The 17,778-nt window shown below is 32.4% G+C and overlaps 1 protein-coding gene across 3 annotated transcripts in view; it reads right to left on the reverse strand.

The window, feature by feature from the left end:
• LOC119832080 (protein dead ringer) overlaps positions 1 to 17,778 on the reverse strand; it is a 98,658-nt gene that overhangs the window by 31,998 nt on the left and 48,882 nt on the right. For all 3 annotated transcript variants that reach the window (XM_038355690.1, XM_038355692.1, XM_038355691.1), the window contains one exon: positions 6,553 to 6,625. In XM_038355690.1, coding sequence (XP_038211618.1) covers positions 6,553 to 6,625 — 73 coding nt within the window. The remainder of the gene's footprint in view (positions 1 to 6,552; positions 6,626 to 17,778) is intronic.

Raw genomic sequence — 17,778 nt, forward strand, 5'->3', positions numbered from 1 at the left:
AGGATCCAATCGTGTGCGTCATAACTATCAAATACTACTATCTTTATCAAATAATTATAAAAAGTTTTAACTCGATTTATCACAGGATGAAAAACACAGCGGCAACAGACTATAAGATTTAAAGTATTCATTAACAATCGTGTGACTATTTCAAGCTTAACTGACAGGCAGTAAACGCCAAGAAATGATGACTAACTATCAAAGCAAACAAAAATATAACAATTAAACCGTGAATACAAAGCAATTGTAAACAGTAGCGTATAATATTACTCGGGGATCAAAGAGCGTCATACACTACTAAAATGATTTTATTGAGTGCAGAAACAAAAGAAACATTTAAGTCGTGATAAAAATTATTAATAGAGCCGTGGAAGTAGGTAAGCGAGATATTCGAATTAGTTGGACTACGTATATTATATACGTAGTTTGTTTGATTGCTACAGGACATACCAATTGGAAGAGCTAGAGTTCCTTTTAACATGCATAATAAGATAATGAGGATCGTTAATGACAAAGGGAGAGATAAATCCTAAGATTAATTAGGAAAAAAGATATTTTAAGCATTTAGCTAGCGTAATGCTTTTCGAAGATATATCTGCTATATACAGATAGCTAACTGATTTTAAAGTTCTTCAAAATCTGAAACCTTCCGGTCCTGACTTTTCGAATCATATCCAATTCTATTTAAGATTGGTGACACATGTGCTACATACTGTACCTCTATTCATGCACGTATTCACACTATCTTCCATCAAAAATTCAAAGAAACGTTCCTTTAATTGAATACACCCACAAATAAAATGTCACACGCGATTTCTCCTTTCAACACTCGCCATATATCACATTTTTCCGCGCTGGCTGAAACTGAGAAGTTGAAAACTAAGCGACATCTAAAACGGTACAATCTGATGTAAGCTTATCAGTAGATTTAATTTGATTAATACGAGTTTTATTTATTTAAGAATTAGACAGCTGCGTGGTTCTCGTTTGATCACGCTACGGTGCGACCGCGATTTTATAATGTTGAAAACATTTTTGTCTACAAATTCGAAATGATTGATATTAATCATAGAGGAGTCTTAACGTTGGCCGGCTTTTAAGTTATCATTAATGACTTATTTTCGTACAACAACGGTTTTAAATACCTATGCTGTGAATGCTATTGTAAGGATTTAAAAAAATTATTATTTTTGATGTTAATACATGTTCATATTCGCTCTAATCGGGTTGAAATGTTTTGCTGAAGTGTATTCATACGAAAGGGTAAATTCGAGGGTAGTACAAATTAAAAGCGAGGGCGGATTATAAAGTTTCTATAAAACAATAATTCTTAACACTTGCTTGTTATCTACTATAAATAATCGGTCAAATTCGAGTCGGACTTTCGATTTTACCTGCTATTCAATTTATGACTGCGCTAACCGCTGCTTTACCTCGATTATTATTATTTGTTGTTATGGCGTCAATAGTAAAATAACATCTCAGATACATCCTGGTGTCAAACTGACGCACGGTCGGACAGACAGACAGACAGCGAACTCAAGTAATAGGGTCCAGCTTTTCCCTTTCATAGTTGCAATACACAAAAAAGCCATTTTCGACTACCTATAATGACCAAAACTATTTAAACTATATCAATTTATACCTCTAATTTAAAACCTCGTAGGAGGCCTGTGTCCCAGCAGTAGGAGCATATATGGGCTGATGGTGATGAATTTATACCTACCTACCTATCACCACTTGGCTGAACAGAATATCCACCACAACAATCTTCGTACAACAGCTTATAGCAAAAACTAAGTATCCTTAACAAATAAAACCGTTCATATCCCTTAACTTACGACACGTAAATTGGTATTCCTGAATGACTCGAGGTATTCACCGTTATTGACGCTAGATGACCGTCAACCTTTCAACCTCCGACGATTCATCACGCGCTATCGGCTACGTATTTATACAGTTTAACTTTATTAACGACCCTTATAATTTGAGTGCGAACTGTTTCAATAACACTTTATTCATATATTGCCTAGCAACAGATCTTTCTATGAGTATTGACCACCAATACATAAACATATCCTATAATATTTAGTATTTCAAGGAAAAATACATTTCTTTAATTACCAACATAATATTCATTTTTCTTATTCTATAATTCAATTTACCATTATTCCATCTATCTATTTCTGCCAACCTTCTATCAACATTTATAACTTTAATAAGGTAACACTACACAACCCTAAAACAAACGCAACACACTCCAAACCCCATTTGAATGTATATTATGGATGCTATGTGACAATCACAAACATCCATCAATCTTCCCCTGAGATCGCACATCACCAATCCATTTATTTCGAGGCGACTCTCGCATTCAATAAGCCACGTGGAATGCTGAACAAATTAAAAATTTCACTAAACTCTTGGATGCTTTGTAAAGTAACGATGCGTCAACTTTGAATAAATTAAATTGTTTGTTGTAAATTGACTGGTCCTGACTTCCGTAATTCAAGGTTCCTCAAATATCTCCAGTTGTGAAAAATTGCTCGATTATCTTCTTGAATTCTTGTTCTCCTTGAAACTTTTATTTCTAGAAAGTAAGGGAATGTATTTTTCGATAGTAGACACAATAATAAGTATTTTTAACATTATCTTCTCTGAAATAATATAACAGTTAATTTCATTAAAACAGGATATAACGTATCCACTAATAAATTTTAACTAATTAAGCCCAAAATGTAATTGGAACAAAAAAAACTAATTATTCTCGACGAGAAAATTGCTTATTTCAAATCAATTTTTACATCGAAGATTTAGTTAAAACTCCCAATCAATCAAATTTAGATTATAAGACTAAGCAGACATGAACAAATGGGCACTGCTCGACCCAAAAATCGAATTAACTACAAGCTAGTTAAAGACACCAATTAAAACTCTAACAAAAGCTATCTTCAATGAGACGAAAAAAATTTGATAGATCCACACTATAATCTAATCTATGACCTTGTATTGTTTTACAAATTTGGACCTTTATGCATCAAGATAGAGGTTATAATCGAGGGTTTGTACTAAAGGATACTTGAGAAGGCTGTTGGCACAACATCTTATATCGATTAAACAGATAATTAATCACGGGAAATGAATCCGAATGAGATGTTATTAGTTACACTATACCCGCTATTAACAAGTGAAACAATGGATGTTATACACAGAGTGTGTTTTCCATGATTCTGCTCACTGATTTTTTGTTATTAAAACTAAGTCAAATATTAACCGTCGTATCGAATGATTTTATAATATATATTTTTGTAAAACTCTTTTTGATTTTGTTCCAAATGTTTGTTTTGTTCAAATCGTATATAATAAACAAGAAATTGTACGTAGTAAGAATTATACGTAACATTCAAATCGAATGGAAACTTCATAATATTTTTTTTTGCTCCAAGTTTAGAATCATCCTGTATAAGGACAGGAGCATGCTGATGGGCGATCAATCAGCTCTAACGAGTTAGTCAACGTATAACCGCCTATGAAATGCTTATCACTAGGATATTATGATCCTTGATCAATATCACCATAGCAAGGCCTTTATGATTTTATTATAAAAATAATGAAAATATATCAACGATAGTTTTTAACACTACGAATATTTACTAATGTGACTTATATTTGAAATTTGATTCGACGTTCATAAAAGTTATTTGCACATTGACTGCTTTCAGTCAATTAAATTACAAAAATTACTTTTTAAAATGGAATTTTATACAGACCGCCCCGTAAAATTTGCCCTTATAAACGACAGCACAGCAAAAGTTAAATACAAATTTTCCTTCAAAGGATTATTCGATATCGCAACTCTAAATGGTAAAGATTGATAAAAATTACGGGTACATTTTTTACAAACCGAGACGAAGACAGAGTGCGCGGCGTCGCGGGGCGTGGCGGGTTAACTTTCATTACTCACAAGAAATAATAAATGATAAAACATTATTAATACGAGATCAGACGAACGACGGCTGGCATATGCGGACGAGAAAAATTAATTCTAATAATTAAAGTTTGATGCGCTCCGTAATGCGTGTTGACCACACCGAGTGTCGTTAGCGTTTTCGATATTAACTTTGTATCAGATGTTCTGTATCCGCCTGTGAAAACGAATTTTGCAGAGGTTGTACGTAGATATTATTCAGATTTATTCGTATTTATTATTTGTCACATAATTTGATAAATTTCAATACGTATAATATATTTAAACGACTAATGATATGACTATAATCTAACCCTTCTATTTATATAATTATAACGTGAATTTCTGGAAAGTTCGAGAAGCGAATCTACGTAAAACCGATTCCCTGATATCGACATTGCAATTGAAAAGCAACAATTAGTTTTGTTATCGCAATCCGCGTAATAACGACCAGAAGTTTATTGGCCACGTTCCGGTATGATAAATTGAATAATAATTTATTCCTTACGAGATAAGGACAGCTCGTTTTGATCGGCTCGAGAGATAGACTCAACGTGTGAGGACCTATTACACTGCAGTATAAATTTAACTCCAAGTTGTTGATTGTATGTGAAGAATAGCATATATGTCACACTATCATAGCGACTGAAACGAGCTATGCTATATTCTATCTTAGAGCACCACTTTCTGCTAGTATGTATGTTATGAACATATCACTGACGCATTGTACTTATTTAAATAAAATAAAAAGAAAATGGTTTTTTGCTTCTTATTCTAACGGTATCAGTCATATGTATCAATAAATTTTAAGGTCTTCTTAATAATTACGATGTGCACTGACTTAGGACGTTTTTAGTTTATTAATAAATAAAAATGGTGAACAGTTTGGGTGAATACTTTTTAATATACGCAATTTTTTATGAGAAGCTAAGTCGTTGCCTGAGCAGGCAGCCCCACACAGTCAAAGACGCAATTAAATATGAAAATTTTAAAAATTAAAGTTTACAGTTGTTAAATCTGATTATCAGATGATTTTAAGTTATTCGGCCATCGGTGTTATAGGCGGTCATTCTGATTAGACGATAAAATCATAATTTTGTATCGAAATTAAATTACTGATCATAGTTTATTTATGGCAAACAGATTCTAAGATTTAATTAATTATGAACTACACCAATTGATATCAAATAATACTTTAGTTATTATAATTTGCAATAATATCGCAAGTTTTTAATGAATAAAAAATAACAATCGATTCTTAACAAGACGGTCTAATATCAACATGATATATCTCTCATTGATGGCGCTACGGGGATCAATTAAAGTCAGAAAGAGACAGACGATGCATTCATCAATACGTACGAACGGGACGTCGATAGTTATCAATCACGCGCCCGCGCACCATCAACGCCTGAAGAGATCTTTCGCTTAATTATTTCTATTATGATATCTTAAGAAATATTAGCGTTATAATGCGATTTCCCACACTCATATGTAACCAGAATTCCAAGGTAAAAATTATAATTTATTAGATTAATTAATATGCGTCGCGTTTGTAATTTATTCGTATTTATTTTAAACCATTTAAATAAGGAAATATGGCTGATTTTTCATTACGGAAAGACTCCAAAAACTTCAACATAGTGTAATAAAGACAAGACAGAAATTTTTTTTAGTTCCACAATAGCATAGCATATCGAAGCATATACTATATTATATACCAAACGTTAAATATATTTCAGCACCTGCGTATTTCCACACACAGCATTGATACTAGATTGCTCCGCAGCTAATTACACCAGCACAGACAGACAGTCAATCACTCATGATCTTATCATTTCCACGCCGATCTTTACAATATAAAACCGTTTATACGGCCAGATAAACCGTATCTGATCCGTATCAAAACACCACTTTAGTTTGACCCCTTTGAACAATTAAAATATACAATAAAATAGCTCAGCTCACACTGGCCGTGTCTAACGACCGATGAGCTTCAATAGAGTACTTAGAGGATGATGAATTATGAGAAATATCAATCGTTGAAATTAATCAAGTACGAGTTAAACGACATCTAACATCGTGATAAGATGATTTTATTTCTAGCGAAACAATAAAGAAGAAAATAATGACATATTAAGTACTAGCTGCGCCCCGCCGTTTCACCCGCGTAAGTCCCGTAGGAATATTGGGATAAAAAGTTGCCTATATATTATTCCAGTTGTTCAGCCGTCTACGTACCAAATTTCATTGCAATCGGTACAGTAGCATTTGCGTGAAAGAGAAACAAACACACACACATCCTTACAAACTTTCGCATTTATAAAATTAATAGGATAGGATAAAGATTTTAATCAGAAAAAATTAATGCTAGGTGCATATGCCTATAAAGTAATATCAAAAACATAGAGTTTTGCTTTTCTATACTATATTTGAAACAATACCATACTATTATGTAGTACGAATATTTAAATTCTTAATATAACCTATTATTAGTCAGCATCCATCAACAATCTATAAAAGAATAAACCAATATGTCCTTAACAATCATGTTATTAAAAATAAAGTAAAATCTATTCACTAACCTCTCTTCTGCATGAACGAAAACAAATCGTCTAGGAACTCCTTCCTCTGGGGGTCATCGCTGATTTCATACAACTGGAACAATACAAAATAAACATTAGATAACGATATTAGCTATGTATAAATATACTAGCTGCGCCCCGCGGTTTCACCCGCGTAAGTCCGTATCCCGTAGGAATATCGGGATAAAAAATAGATGTTGGCCGATTCTCAGATCTACCCAATATGCTTACCAAATTTCAGAGGAATCGGTCAAGCCGTTTCGGAGGAGTATAGAGACTAACATTGTGACACGAGAATTTTATATATAAGAATACGTGAAATATATGCATCCAGTATAACGTTTTTTATTTATTTATTTATTCTTTATAGTACATATCACCGAAAGAAAAACAATAAATTGTCATTATAAAAAAGACTATGCCGGCACATATGAACTAAAACGTTCTTATGTGTATGTGTGTGGATTATTTACTATAAGTTTGTCTGCTGAGTGTCTTTCTACTCTTATAAACGTGAAAAAAATAGGATAATAAACAAAGTTCAAAAACTGGATTCCCACATGGGCTCCTAAATTAAAACTCCATACAATAAGGTAAATTTCAGCTACCACTAACTGCATCGCCTATACTTTCCCATGACGTCACACGTGTATCGCCATATAAAAACGTATGCAAATGATGACAAGGTTAGAGGCTAGCAGTTACATGAATAATGAAATTCATATTCGTAGGAAGCACGTGCACCCGCATGTCCGGGAACACAAATAGTGCATTACCTAACGACATTGACAATGTGAACTTTAATTAGCATTTAATTGGAGGTGAAAGCACACTAAATAGAGTTGAATGTTCTTTATGCATTGATGTATTTAGACACAAACTTAATTACAAAGTTTAAGGTGCTGCATTTGCACACTCCCAGAATACCAATGATGCTGTTGAAACTTTTGTATCATTCCGAGCAAGAAGATACAGTGTTTGTGTGATTATTGTTATTATCATCAAACCTGGATAAGTGTACAAAGTTTGAATTAAATCTGTCCGTTTAGAATGTGACGAGACCGAGCCGATTAGATACAAATAAATAAACATACAGGTGAAGCTAATAAAAAATGTGATATAACTCGTTTCGTATAAGTGAACAAGGGATAAAACATGTGATATAAAATTAATTTCATAATTAAATTATATTGAGATCAAAGATGTTTGGCGACGTTCCAAAACTACCTCTAAATGTAAAAAATGTATTATAAAAATAATTCATATAATGGCTTCATTACACTATAACACGGTTACAAACAGCGGTAAGAGTAAATACTATAAAATAATGACTTATACACGAGAAAATTCATACATTAGAAATAATTGAAGAGGCACAATTAGACCCGCAGATGTAGTAAGCAAATGACACGGCACAGCGGGAGTGTATCGTCCATAATTACTCCGATATCCGCCATTTAAATGCACTTGGCAATTTAAAATGGAGTACGCTTGTATCGCTTTAGATAAACTTTACGCATGATCGCCGAAGCACGTTGGAAATGTTAAAATTTGAGCTGTTAAAAACCGATTACATTAACTACAGAATTTCGAGCGTGTGGTGGCGTTAATAGACAACAAACATTACATTAAAGGTTTCTACTCTAAAGATGTAAATGACAATAAAAGAATTGAAGAACTTTAACAAACGGTCTTAAATAAAAGCCTAATTATTCAATACTAAACAAGTTGAGTGTATGGAAATATTCGCGATCAAATCTTTTCAAACACTAGCGCAGGTACAGTTATAACACTCATTCTCATAAATGAAGCCGAATCGAATAAACATTATTGACTCAACGTTCAAAGCACGTGTCATATAAAAAATCTGTTAAACAAATGGTCTCATCCGCCTAAGTACCTTAATATCCACACGGCGCCGTACGATCAAACATCAAGTATTTGCATTGAACAATAACATATAGGCACTTAACGAACTGTGCCGTGGAACGGACAGAGAAACTCCATTTGACACTTCCTGTTTCCGACTAATATATTTGTACACTCTCATTAAAGGCTAGATAATGGACGCATTGGGGTCGCGTCGTGCGAAATTCCAATCGAGGATTCTGAAAAATGATGGATCCATCTTTGAGAGGATGAGCGAACTGTAATATACCAAGTTAAGCTACCATATACCTAGTGGTTATAGGTATACGTAATGATTTTAGAAGCCTAAATGAAGAATCTGAATAACTATATCCTGATGATATTTCCCAAAATAAACACAATAAAACTCTTTGACGCGGACTTTATGATTCGAAAACAAATTAAACCCGTTGATGTTTCTTAATTGGACCGTTTCTTTTTGCTGCTATGCGCTAATCGAAAACGTTCGAGTTGTGATTAATCGCGAGGGGCGAGTCGGAGTCGACAGTGATCCCCAAGATTGATGCGCATGCGCCGGTGGATCGTGATCACTACACTCTTTATTGACACCACGCTTATATCCATTTGAATATATAACAATTAGGGCACTATTCAAGTTCAAAAGTCAGATCGGTAAAGATCCCTAAATATGTGATATCGCCGCTCAATAAATTGTATTATCCTGTCTCATACCATTATGCTTTCCACGATGTGGGGTTTTATACAATACATTAATAAACCAAAACTAATTGGTAATAATTTGACGTATTATAAGCTTCTATGCTTTGCTTCGTCATATTGGGCGGTTATATTAGACGGTAGTCAAATAAACAAAACAATTGTTAATAGACATAATCATTGAACATTAAGTCTTAAATTAGTTTCTTATTCAGTCTCATATATGGCAACACATTTTCGTTAAGCAAATGTGAATTCTCGCATCGCTAGATCCATTTAAAAATAGATAAGCTACAGACGATTCCCAACACGGGGACGTGTTACATTATGCAGGCCAATTATAACAAAACAGTCAATGGCTATAAAGATTTCAACGGACACTCGATGTGAAAAGTTTGCAGACAAATTATTGTATGAAATGCCGTGAATATTATCATAACAGGCTCGTATTGTCGCCCACCGGGCCGCCGATATTTGAATCACAAAACTCGATGGTAAGCCGCGTAATCTCTATTGTGATGTGCCAATTACTGACTCTCCCCTTCCGCTTGAATAAATAAATAAATATTGTGACACTACGTTTAGCCAGATTAATAACAATACCCGACGCATCGCTGAATATTTTAACGCGGTTTGGTATTTTTATTCGTGTTTTCTAACTTCAACGGCTTTGTGAATAACGCTTTTTCTGCGTAACTGTGCTGTCAGTGTTTTGTGTTATATATAGTGATTTCAAAATGGTTAGCTGTTTATTCTATTTTTTAGATTATATTACTAAAAATACACGGAAAACTTCGCCCAAATATTTTCGGCAATTAAACTTGTATAACATGTTTTGGTTATTGATTACAGTAAAACAAAAAATAGTATTTACAAAACCTAACATTTTCTTATTTAATATCGCAAATCATCATCGTCGACAGGCCATTTTGCTCGTCTCAAGTGATGTACTCAATCTTAGATAGCTTGATTACGAACAATGTAGCTTCAAGTTTATATCCAACTTTACGAGTTGGATGTTTATTTTATGGCTGGTACAAACCAATCAGTCGTGTTTCCATGTCATCAGACAAATTGCGTTCATAACCTATTCGTAATTATTGTGATGAAACCTTCAGCAATCAACAATCAAGTAGAGGACACTTGATGCGCGATTGTTTTTGATTTTTTATTCAGTCTCTGGGTCTGGGTTTGGACTTGCAATGTGTACAACGACGATGTATAGAATATTCAAGAATGAGTGTTTTGAAATGGAAAAGAATCTTAAATTGCTGGGAAATATATTTAAATATGAGCTAAGTGAAGCGTAGAAACAGAGATTTAAGAAATAATACTTAAATTCTAATATTGACGTCATCCAGCGCTTCATACAATTGCTTGAACTTCTGTCACAGCGCTGCGTAACATCAATTTTTGATTTAAACGTCAACCGTTGAAAATTCTCAATGGACAAACCGAAGCAGGCGAACACAAGGTTAACGTTCCCACAATGAAGCCTATAGTTATAAATATTTGTATAATACAAATCGTAAGTCAACATTGAATCATAGGCAAATAGGACAAGGTGCACGAGATATTATTGAAAACGTTTAAATCTGCGAAGCGAACTTTGATAGACTATTGTATTCGGAAGATCGATTTACGTTGATCATTTTATTAGACGTACAGCCTTCATTACACAAACAATAAAAGTACTGAAAACTGATGGCCTATTACGTGATTTAAATCTAAATAACATTACGTAGGTGCTTATGCACCTCTAAGGAACGTATTAAATAGGCACAATACTGCCAGTACAATGAGAATAAAAACATAAAAAACTTGAACATATAGACGAATAAATAAGAACCTTATAAGGAAGCGCTATATTTTTAGCCTTAATATAAATAACTTGCATGCAGATTTATAGCGAATGTGGTCATGACAATACTGGCATCGAATAACCATACAATATAAGACAAACGTACTCACGGCGATAGAACCGAACGGCCGCACGCCGCAAGACATTTTCAAATAGCTGGCAATAATTCAAAATTGTAATATAAGAGGGATGGATTTATAAATAAACGAGGACTCACTAGGTGTAAGTAAGACAGCGTTTATGGAAATGCCGGGGATTTACACTTATTGGGTTTGGATGTTAGAGATACATTAGGAATACATGTATGCATTATCAATACTCGCGTAGAATTACTCATTATTTTGACAGTTTCACATACTTAAACATATCTTTACTGATTTATGACAGTCCCATGAAGCAATGTGTAATTAAGAGACAAAATATGATGTGTTCAGATAAACACGAGCGAGCGCATATAGATTTTAATTATAATAAAAGCAAAACTCTACTATCTTATACTATACATATACGTATATATATTATACGTATGTACATCCTGTCATCAAAGAATTACAATGTATATTTCATAATTGAACAGTAAAATTTCAGCAAGTTGAAGTCGTGTGTGCGATAAGTTGACCTATTTCCAATCGACGCGAAGTAATTATAATGACAAACAGTAGCCATGTAGACTGACTATTAATTTTTCAATTGCGCTGATAAGATACCACCGTTTATATATGATGGTGACAATTATACTTGCAAACGATAAACGCAGGAATAAGTTATGTCTTGACCTAGAAATGTATTAGAAATTTTTATTTCTACTTGCAAAGAAACTATTAACATATTTAATTATATTGTTTTACTAATTTAAACGTTAAGAAGATTTTCTGAAATTGAATAGTATTTGCAAAAAAAGGCGACAAGTGTACCAGTTTTCAGAAACAAACATTTGAATTGTTATTATTCAAACATCCTAAATGTTCGAACTGCTCAATGGGAAAACCTTTCAACGATTTACATCTTCGGACGTAAAATTGGCGATTTATATAAATTGGTAAACATACAACCATAGATTCATTGATAACTTACGCCTTAATACTACAGTGTTCGCGTCTTTTATTACCAAGTCACTGAAACCACAAAACGCAGTCACGATTGCGTGATAACTGCGCAATAAATATAACAGAAACGAAATTACGCGCAATTTGTAAAAATTGTACGTTTAATCGTTAAAAGGAAAACTTATGTATCGGTAGGGGAATCCGAGAAATAATTTGGTGCTGAGAAAAGGTTTCGTAGAATGAGGAGTTATTCAGTGTGATGTGATAGGCAGGTGTCGGTCTTCTAGTCCAGTTGTGGGCCTTAACTGGCGATGTAATGAAGTAAACAAATAGCGGTTCGCGGTAAAAGACAAAGGAGTGAGCGTCTCACGTGCATGAGGAAAATAATGAAAGCAACACTAAGAACTATTTTTACGTGTAGTATAGCATAATTGTTGAGGTAAGTTACTGTAGTATCCTTAGCGTTTACTCTGTTTAAACTGTACTCAATCAGATATTAAAATGATTAATTTACTCTATGCTTGACTAGAAATTATTTATTTTATATTTCGCAGAGCTTTTTTCCTAAGAATAATTTACATACATAAATAACATTCTACACAAAATCAATGGTATACCATAGCGAATATATTACCTACTACATTATTAAGCTCTTTATATAAAAGTGGCAATAGCTAATTATTAGAGTTAACCAATCCTTTAAAACAATATACGTAAAATGCTATGAATCGGCGTTCGGTCATTGTGGAAAACCTCTGTCGTTTGTGGGAAGGTTAATAATATATATCGTATTCAGTTCATAACTTGAAGCACATGTTAGTTAATTGTAAAATACGGCCTGCGAGGGCGATGGCCGACGAAACAAAGCCTCAATTGATAGCAGTGTCGAAATTTAAGTGAACTCCACCTAAGGAGAGCCATTACCCACACTTACATAAATTAACAATCCATACATTACGGATTTTCTTTTACTCGACTTTTCCATTAATTATTGCGGACATTGTTCTGTAGAAAACCATTTGGCCTAGAACTTTTATACAGTTTTCACATTTCAACGTGCTGATTTTAATAAATCCCTTATAAATGTTGTATATTTTACTTGCGAAATGGATTTATTTAGAATAGTGATGATAAAGAATAAAGCCAGATATAAATAAAAGACGATATATGCATTTCTGTTGAACACATAATCTAATATTATTATCACACTCAGATAAATAAATAACTAAAGTACTTAATTATTTAAAATGTCATTCCTAGCCTAATTTCATAATCAGTTAGATTTTTATGCATACACAAATTAAATTCAATACTTAATCGAAAGTATTCATTTAATTAACGTGAATAATAAACAAAACATGTCGATGCCCATTTGATACAGTTCTAGGTGCTAAGTGCGCTTTGTTTGTATGTTTGAACACAAATTACTACTCATTTACTGAACGCAGCTCTCTCTGATTGATAGGTTGTTCTCATGGGTTCGTTTAAATGATTTAATTTATGGATGTTTTTTAATATACTAATTGTAAATTTTAATAATGGGTTTATTATTTTTTTTAAATTGTAATATTTTTTACTCAGATAAATGAATATTACATATTTATTGGGCGAATCCGTCTCTATTGGGATTGGGAAAACCATAAAGAAGTTAATAGTTATTTATTTATGAATTATAAATATATATGCAACAATACATTACCTGATTCACTTTTCCCTATGTTTAGTTATTAGATGTTAATATATTTATATGTTGCAAGTTCAAATTATAAAATGTAAAACATCTACGTAGTTTCTGAGAGAAATCTTTATTAAGAACATTACATAATCCTTCTAGGAGTTGTATAATCATTAAAGGCATGGATTGTCTGACCAAATAATGGGTGGTCAGTGGCCAATGGTATTATTCCGCACAAGTAGTCGTGTAATCGACAAAAACAATCTGCCACTGGTCATAACGCGTGCCCATTCTGTACCACGCATCTATGTTACTGGAAGAGATGAGAATTATATTTTAATGGCTCTTACCGCCAGCTTCGCCCGCGTAATCAAAGAAAGTCATAGGATTTAGCCGCATCAAATCCAAACTCAAACTCAATCATTTATTAATCAATTTGACTTCTTATAGGAGCACTTTATAATCGTTATAACATAGTTTTTACATATAACACCGGTCCGGAAAGCACACAGAAAGGCCCGCAAGTAACTCTGTAGCTGCTCTTTTAAATATGCAATTATGTAGATTTTAAATATATATCATAATAATAAATATATATAATACCTTCATTTCAATTATGCCAAAGAACTGTCCTATGATTCTTACATGTCGGATACACATGAAAACTTATGATCTTTTCTAATAAAATTGTAAAAACCAATCGCATCTAGCTGTATATATCAACAAAGTATTGAGTCGAGTAGACAAAGTTGCGCGATTACACGCCCTCCTTTGATCTCCAATTAGATGAACATTTCGGCGTGATCAACCCTAGGGGAGATTGCTTACATATGTGCCGTGTGCCAGCCCTGATTGTGCGCCTCTAATTATGTATGTTCGCAACTTCATTTGTGTTAAGTTCTATATAGTATTTAATAATAAATCTATTGTAGAAGTGTTTATGATGTTTGCTTTTTTCTATAAGTATTTTTTTATATCAACGTCGCTAATGGAGCTGTTGGGTTGCAAATAAATTACCTAGCCTACCCATTGCATAAAATGCAATTGTAATAGCAAAAATATCTACCATATTCTCATTAGTAGATTTTTTCCTATTTCATTTATCGTGTCGTTCCCGAAAAAAAATCCAATGCTTTAAACATTTTATCTTTCTTAATAACATTAATGTAATATTAAAATCCGAACTGAAGGAAAAGTGCCCCGTATAATGTGTTTTTCTCTAAAAGCGGATATCTTAAGCCGTGTCAATGAAGAGGAGCGAAGGAAAGCCGACTATCGTAATAAGACTAAACTCATTCGGATCACTTTGACCGATAAATTGCGTCCTACGATCACGTGTAGTGGATTATTTCGTGCTATATGAAAACCGTTCATTTTACACACTTTCAATTGGAATCCGAAATAGATATAATTACCATTAATGTCGTTTTGTAGTTAAAAAAGAGCTTTTTACTTTGAGTACAGCTAATATATAATAAATAAAAAAATAAAATAAACAAGATTCATAATACCTAATTAAATGTTTAGAATAGGTTTAAATAAAATTTCGAATTTACATGACCTATAAACTATATAAAAATTTAATTTCAAAGCAAAATATCCGCTAACGTAATAGGAATATCAATGAAATATCTGAACCAATATATTTCTATTATGATTACGTATATATTTATATCCATAACCACGCTCGAGAATCATTCACTCTACACTTCTAACAATTCTCATGTCACCATTTAAAACAATATTAACAGACTAAAAAACCTTTCTCTATAGTCTATAGTCTATGCTTTACTCTTTACTCTATAGATCAATACTGTCAATCGTGTAAACATGAACCAGTCACAGCATGCCATAGACATTAGCACGACCATGCGACTCGCTCATTCATACACAGAACTAATCAAACATTGCGCTTTCTCGTTCTCTTGAGGGCTTGGAAATATCCTTGCATCAGCCATATTGTTTTTATTAGAGGAGATTTATATTATATATTAGTATAGTAATTAGTTATGTAAAGTCTATAGGCAACAACTGTAAATCCAGGTATCGTTTTTACTTGTTACGGCAAAAAAATCTAATTAATGATAGCTTTAAGAAATATTATTCTCAAAACTATAGCAAATCCACTAAAATCAACAAAAAAAATCAATTAATTTCGGAAGAATTTAGTTATAAATACTTTAAAGCGAGATTTTTTTAAAAGAAAAAAAATTAATCACAATTTTTTTGATAATGCTATTATAGGTAAATATTTTGTTAATATAATAATACTCAGTAGAGGAATAATATATTTACATTAAATATTACTTCAGAATTCATTCGGGCATTACGAAACCGTATACTTTAGAACATACATACGTAATGCTTATGCGAATTCCTTTGAATAAAGGCGTCAATCTTTCAGAATATTAATAATTTTAACACTAATATACTTCATTTATAAAACAATGCAAAACGGCAAATAATCGTCCGACATCATTTGTCCATTTATAAAAATTACTTATAATGTCGTACTTACTTATAAATCCACAGTCTACATTAACAGATACAAATTAAATTATAAAATAATATACATCGTAAATAATAAAAATACCATCGAATATCTATTACCTATCTAAGACATGAACAAATTAACACTTAGAGGCGTTATTAACACATAGGCACAAAGATATTCGCAAGGGATTTTCACCGCATAAGGCTCTTAATGAATACGCACACACGCATACAACGAATGGTGCATTTATTTGCAGGTGTAAACGCGCGGTCAATGCACTCGATTTACGTATGTGTGCATGTGACACAGAAGAGGCGTGACAGTGGCTAAGTTTTAATATTTTTCTATAGATTATATAGGTAAGTACTTTAAATTATTGCAATTTATTATAACGTTAAAAATATGTATTATTTTAATAAGAGGTATAGCTGTACTTAAATATCCACAACTATAATATAATCTGATCGAATTTATTTAAAAAATATATATATATATATATATATATATATTGGTCTGATCTTTAGCTTTTAGCAAAACAAAATAAATCTAAAATGAAATCAAATATAATTTGGACTCACTACTTTTAATCAAAACACTCGAGTATATAATCTAAAATTTGCACTGTGAACCCATTAAAAACTGAACAACAATTGAGCTTTTCACTACATTTATTCTCAAAGTTATCATGTCTTAAAATATATGCCTAACTATATTAAATACATTTAAATTGAGTATACTGCATGAGCTGCTCTATGGTGTCACTCACACCGCAGTGGCCACACAAGCGACATGCTAATTTCTTTGCGAGCCCAACAATTGCTTAACGTTGTAAATGAGGATCTATACATTTGCAAAATTTCCTTAACAATATCTGTACATATATAGAAAATAATAACATATACTTTAATGTTATTACTTACACTATTAAAAAACATATCAACGTTTTATTAAAATACCGAATATAAAATGCACTATGATATTTCGATTTGAATAATCTCGGATAAATAACACATTATTTTGATGTCGTATTTTATTTTATTCGTCGTAAATTTACGTTCGCAGTAAACTTGGATGTAAGACAGATAAATCAACACGGATAAAAAAGATGTTTAATCCGATCATAACTAAATGATATAAAATTATCCGTCTCTCGCATTATCCCGTAATAAAATGTACAGTCATAAAACCTCTGACCAGTGGCCACCCCTGTTATTTCGAAGTGTCATTTTCATAGCAAGAGCATATATTAATTAGGTTAACTTTTTTATATCCATTAACAAATTTGCGGCCAGTATTAGTCGGTTACCAAAGCCATTCGATTGGTTTTAAATTCAAATCGTTCGATAAAGTAAATAAGAATTTAAAACCAATTTAAAAACAAAAAAGGACATATAAACCAAAAAGTATTCGAAGTCAATAGAACCTTATTTTATTATAAAAATTATTTTGCAAAGCGACATTTTATCTAATGTAACCAAAGCTAATAAGAGATACCTATTTGTTACCCATTTTGTTTTATACAAAAACGAATTAATATTAAATATGACAACATTTATCAAAATAA

Source organism: Zerene cesonia, chromosome 14, assembly GCF_012273895.1.
Source record: "Zerene cesonia ecotype Mississippi chromosome 14, Zerene_cesonia_1.1, whole genome shotgun sequence".
Taxonomy (NCBI): Eukaryota; Metazoa; Arthropoda; class Insecta; order Lepidoptera; family Pieridae; genus Zerene; species Zerene cesonia.